This window comes from Sinocyclocheilus anshuiensis, unplaced genomic scaffold (assembly GCF_001515605.1).
Source record: "Sinocyclocheilus anshuiensis isolate Anshui unplaced genomic scaffold, SAMN03320099.WGS_v1.1 scaffold1091, whole genome shotgun sequence".
In the NCBI taxonomy this organism is placed as follows: domain Eukaryota; kingdom Metazoa; phylum Chordata; class Actinopteri; order Cypriniformes; family Cyprinidae; genus Sinocyclocheilus; species Sinocyclocheilus anshuiensis.
The window spans coordinates 161,553-167,766 of record NW_015544196.1 but is presented as its reverse complement, the minus strand read 5'-3'; the positions used below and the strand labels follow the sequence as shown (position 1 = coordinate 167,766).

Sequence of the window (6,214 nt, the reverse complement as noted above, 5' to 3'; positions counted from 1 at the left end):
AGACACATACTGTCATTTTTTAAGAGATTCAGGCCTTATATTGTGCACTGTTTGTGCACAGTGTCTGATATTTAGCTTGTAATAATTTTCTTAATGTTCTAAATAACATTACATGACTGTAGAACAATCATAGATGTTTAGAAACAGATTCCAACCAGATTTTACTGTCAGAACTTTCAGTTTTATACTAATTTGATTTGATTTCTGAATCAATCGTTTGAGCCTGCAAATCATAACCTGATTGGATAAAACAAGAGCTTTGGACTCGAGGATAAACCTTTTGAGTTTAGAGGATTAAAATAAAAAACATTGTGTGTTGAATTGGCATAAAACTCTACACAGGGAATAAATGTAAAATATCTGAAGAGAAACTGGTGGATAAAGAGCGAGCGACTGGTAGGAAAGACAGAAGCAGCACCTTTCTGAGTTTAGAGTAGTCGATGAGGTCTGGTCTGTGTCTGTGGATGAGGGCGCACAGAGCGAGGCCGTCCTTCCAGCTAACAACAACACAGACAACGTATTAGCTAACCTGACCATGCTGATGTATAAAGAAATTAAATAAATAAATAAATCATAAAAATGAGAACACTTTACAATAAGGTTCCATTTGTTAGCATTAGTTAAAATGAACTAACAATGGGAAATACTTCAAAAAGCATTTAATAATAATGGTTAATGCTGCTTTCAACATTTACTAATGCATTACTAAAATGAAAAGTTGTATCTGTTAATATTACTTAATACACCTGAGATGACAGTTGAACAGTTGTAATTGTATTAACCATGTTCATTTTAGATAATGCATTAACTAATGGGACCTTACTGTAAAAGTGTTACTATTGCACAAATCAACCAAATTAATCATAATTAAATTAATTAATTATGAATTAATCATTTAATAAATCAGTGTTAAGTATTTTTTGCATGTAAATTAATGCTTACAAGCTTTGAATAAAAATCTTGAATTTAAATAATTTTTGTACAATGTTATTAATTTAAATTAAACAAATTAAATACGGTTAAAAAAATTAATTAATGAAAAATTAATTGTTGTTAGTAAACGAATTTGGTCATTTCCAGTTTAGGTCTATTAATTGTTGTAAGTGATGACTTTCAAACTTTTTTTTTTTTTTTTCAAAATGTAACAAATGTCCAAAAATATATATTAGTACTGGTATAAATATTGACTGTTGATAGTTTTTGGCATCACAACTGAATATGCTAAAAGTACAATAAAGAATGTTTTTCAAACAAATGTGAGATTAATTGAATTGCAGACGTTTCTGACAGGGCAAAGATAGCATAAATTATAGAGATCTGGCTGAGAACTTATGTATATTATATTTGGTTAAAAAAAAGTTACATGTAATTAGGCTGTCAGTTTTAAATATTTACATTTAATCTAATTAAGGATGCATTCACTTCTCCAAAAGTGAAAGCAAATACATTTATAATGTTACAAAAGATTCTATTTCAAATAAATGCTGTCCTGAACGTTCTATTTGAACTTTGTGTTTGACTGTCAGTCGTCCTGTCATGACTCTCACCTGATGTGGAAGTTCTGTACGTTGACGTTCCTGTAGGGGGCCGTCTTCCTCTGACACCACAGCAGCAGACCCTCTTTAGCAGACGTCTCTGTGGAGTCACACAACAGAAAACCATTCACATGAAGCGATAATGAGTGTTTAATTAGTAACATGACCAGTCACGTCGTGTCGTCAATGTCTCTGACACAACACAGATGTGTGTTTGTACCCTCCACAGAAATGTCCTGGATAGCGAAACGGAGAATGATGGTCCAGATCATTCCCAGAGTCATTTTCAGATTGCCATCAACAATCTCTGCAGAGCAAGAGAGAGAATTTTGGACGAAGTTGGTTAATATTGTTACGGTTTACACATTTAGTTTATATTAGGCTGTCGATTTTAAACATTGAAATTTATTCGAATTAATTAAATGGTATAAAATAAAACAACCAAGATTAATCACATATACACTACTGTTTAACAGTTTAAGGTCAGTAAGACTCTTTTCAATTATGTTTTTCTTTTGAACTTTCTATTCACCAAAGAATCCTGCTTTGATCACAGGAATAAACAATTTAAAATGTATTCAAATATATTTAAAATATATTCACATATAAAATATGTATTTTAAATTGTAATAAGATCACAATATTACAGTTTTTACAGCATTGTTCATCAAATAAATGCAGCCTTGGAAGATTTCTTTGAAAAACATTTAAAAATCTTACCAACCCCAAACTTTGAAACGATAATGTATTTGCTGAGAAACTACAACAGAACAGTTCAACCCAAATATTCAGATGTGTGCAACACATTTTACGGAGGACTGTTTCATTAACCTGGGAGAGTAGACTACAATGCCGGCTGTGAACAAAGGCTGTTTCTATAAAGTGGGGCATTTACAACTTTGCAAGGACAGTCTGGCACTTCTGACTCACAGCCTGTAATTACGTTTTCATATTTAAAGGATTTGCCACTGATGATTCAAATGCGAGTTTTGAGCGGTGTAGAGTAGGGCTTGTTGTTTGTCATTTCTCTGATCACAACATGATTTTATGTTTACGTGGCGCAATATGCAATGCAACGCAACGCGTAAAAAGACAGTATAAATCATTATAATCCGTAATTATGTCCCCACTGGATGCAACGAATGCCTTGTTTATAATGGGTTTTCATGTTTTTGTCTCGTCGCTCCGGCCGGACAGGGCATCATCACAGTATGGTGAGGGGTGTAACATTTCCGTCACACGCTTGAGGTATTCGGCCAATCACAATGCACTGGATAGCTGGCCAATCAGAGCACACCTTGCTTTTCAGACCGATGAGCTTTGTAAAAATCGACGCGTTTCAGAAAGGCGGGGCATAGAGGAGAAACAATAATGTACAGTATGTGGAAAATAATGTGTTTTTTTAACCTTAAACCGCATAAACACATTTCATTACACCAAATACACAACATAATGTTCTTTAAGAGCAGCATCATATGACCCCTTTAAGAGATTACGTTATTAATATACCATTTGCTTTATTTCTCTTTCACTGAACATAATTTATTGCACTAAATTAACTACAAAACTGATAGCCATAGTTAGTATATAAAAGTCTCAATAGTGTACTAATAGTGTACTAATAGTGTAAGTTTCTCACCTTCAGCACCAATGGACACCAGTTTGACTCCTTTGCTAGAGATATAATCCAGAGCCTTGTTGACATTGGCGATCTTGTGGAAACGCATCTTTCCTTTGTCAGGCTTGGGCAGTCTCTCACCTGCCGATCAGTCAGACCAAACTGATGTCAGTTATTGAGGTAAACTGATCATTATTTTGACGGTGAAGTGTGCAACTCTAGTGGAATTGCACACATAATGACTGTTTCCAAACAGGTTTCCCAAACACCCCTATCGCACACCCTTTGGTGTAAATTTGACGTCAAAATAAACAGCTTAATATTTTTAAAAATGGATTCACAGGTTAGAAGACAGCATTTTAACATTTTCAAACATTGCACGCCTTATCTTTAAAGTCAACTTAAGTCAAATGATGCAACCCATTTTGATTGCAGTCGAAAGTCACTTCAAGTTATGAACATATTTTGTTTGCTTTGGAATAAGATGCACTGATGAATCACTCATAATAAGACCAAAAATGTGCATTAAGAAAGTAAAAAGAGTGCATTCTGATTTTACGTTCAGACAGCAGGTGATTTTAACTGCGGTGAAAGAATACTTGTTCTGAGTCTGACTAATGTATTGAAAACGAACCACAAATGTAGTACATGACTCGCCGTCTGTCCTCTGAGGATAAAATAAGCTTTACATGAGTCATGAGCTCCATTCACTGCTTCAGTCTCTAGTCACAAACTCCTTTTAAATATGACTGTACAAGACGACAGCTGAATTTGTGGCAGCATACAACTTCATACTTGTGGCATAAAATAACAGCAATTACAATGTTAAAATATCAGTCTCTGCATGTCCTTACGTTTGCTCCACTAGCTCAGTGCATCCTAACATATGAGTATAATAGAGTTGTGTCCTTCCCGTCGTTACCTGAGATGACCTCGAGCAGCAGCATGAGTTTGAGGCCATTCCTGAAATCCTCTTCAATGTTCTCGATCTGAGTTCCTGCTTTACGCAGATGAGAGTTGCACCATGCCGTGAATGTCTGAGAGACAAAAACAGATTATTAAATGAATGCTTATCCTCAATAACAAAAAATGAAAATGTCATTTTCAATGAATACAATATATATTTAAAATGCATGAACCAGTTCTGTGGTGAGAACTATATTAGGTACAGTATATTAATAAAGTATTATTTAACATGAGTCATGGAAACCAACATTTTCTCAGAATTGTGAGATATAAATTGTGAGTAAAAAAGTAAGAACTGTGAAATAAAAAGTAGCAATTACTAAAATGATGTAAAAAAGTCAGAATTGCAAGATATAAACTCAATGTAAACTTGAAATTGCAAGAAAAAAAGTCAGAATTCTGAGTATATCTCTCACAAATCTGACTTTTTTTCTCTTTTTTCTCAGAATTGAGAGATTTAAACTTGCAATTGCAAGAAAAACAAAAGTGCAATTCTGAGAAGAAAATTCCAAATTGTGAGATGAAAACTGGCAACTGCAAGAAAAAAAGTCAGAATTGTGAGATTAAAAAAAAGTCTCAATTAGCTTTTTTATTCCGTGTCGGAAACAAAAAATATACATATAAATAAATAGAATTGTGAAATATAAACTTAGAATTCAGTGGGAAAAGTCAGAATTACAAAATGTTTACATCTCGCAATTCTGTTTTTCATTTCCGTCATGGAATTAAAAAAAAAAAAGTGTAATGTAAAAAAAAAACAAAAAACATGTTTTAAATCTCTAATAATGCAAATGTGAGCAAAATCGTCTGTTCAGCCCAATTGCTTCAATTTGCAGATTACAGTGTGTTTCTGTAGGTTTGGAAAATTAATTACATTTCAGAGATATTATAAATATCCTTCACACTTCCAGCATGTGCGATGCCAAGAAGCAGTGTGTGAGTGTGTGCCAGTGATGTGGGTGTTACGGGGCAAAGCTGCTGGATGTGAACGAGTGTCTGTGTGTGTGTTTGTTTGTGCTGAGCGGCAGAATAAAGTATGAAAGAGGAGCAGGAGTGATGAACAACAGGACACGTAGGAGTTTCTAATGAGAGAGACACGGATGGAGAGGTTGAGAGAGGAAAGGAGCGAGGATGGAGGAGAGGAGGTGTGATTGAACACAGAGATGGAAGCCAAAGCAAGAGATGAGACAAAATGAGAAGAGAAATTAAAGTTTAGAGAACATAACAGATGAGAAAAGAGAAAGATGAGATGAAATGAGAAAAAAGGGTAATGAAACATACAAAAAGATGAGGTGAAAACAAGAGTAAACCTAATAAAAGCTGAGAAAGAAGAGAGATCATGAAGGTTGAGAAAAGAAGAGACGAGAAGAGACAAGAGAATGAGCATTGAGACTAAATGAGAAGAAAAGAGGAAAAAAGATGAGACAAGGAGACAAACAGAAGAGACGAGACAAATGAAATGAGGCCAAATGAGAAGAAAAGGGAGATGAGACAGATGTAAGAAATGATGACACGAGATAATGTAAAGTGAGAAAGAATGAGAGAAGAGACAAGAAGAGATCAGTGGAGACAAAAGAAGAGAATGAGAGAAGAGAAAAGGATGAGAAGTTAGAAAAGACAAAACAGAGGAGATGGACGGAAAGAGACACGACGGGGGAAATGGAAAGGTGGAAAAGAGGCAGAGCAGGAAGGCTGGAAGCAAGCTCTGATGGAGGAGGGGTGACGATGTCTAAATGTGGATGTCACAGGACACCCGAGACACAGCTGAGAGAGAGGGATTCCTGAGGAGCAAAGTAAGAGACACAACAGGAGCTACAGCTCCAACAGTCTTGGTCATCCCCTCATGAGCTTTCTGATACAACATACACACCTCACAAACAGCCATAACGTCCAAACACACATAAAAACCATCCCTAAAATGAGCCAAAACACAAAAGCGCTAATAAGCAGCCAATAATGTCACTCTGAGCCTTTAAATAACAGCCCTCAGTGAGTGCACGCAGCTGCCACTTCCACTCCGTTAAGTAAATTCATTTCCCAGCGTCCACCTGTTACCAGCATGAGTGTGTGTGTGTGTGTGGACGCTGGGAAATGA

The 6,214-nt window shown here is 35.5% G+C and overlaps 1 protein-coding gene across 1 annotated transcript in view; it reads right to left on the bottom strand.

Moving 5' to 3' along the window:
- LOC107696733 (alpha-actinin-3-like) overlaps window positions 1-6,214 on the bottom strand; it is a 46,571-nt gene that overhangs the window by 21,785 nt on the left and 18,572 nt on the right. Inside the window, exons 2-6 of the mRNA XM_016497213.1 lie at window positions 4,076-4,190; window positions 3,175-3,294; window positions 1,756-1,842; window positions 1,548-1,635; window positions 419-497 (exon numbers count right to left, since the gene is read on the bottom strand). Of these exons, the coding sequence (XP_016352699.1) occupies window positions 419-497; window positions 1,548-1,635; window positions 1,756-1,842; window positions 3,175-3,294; window positions 4,076-4,190 (489 nt within the window). The remainder of the gene's footprint in view (window positions 1-418; window positions 498-1,547; window positions 1,636-1,755; window positions 1,843-3,174; window positions 3,295-4,075; window positions 4,191-6,214) is intronic.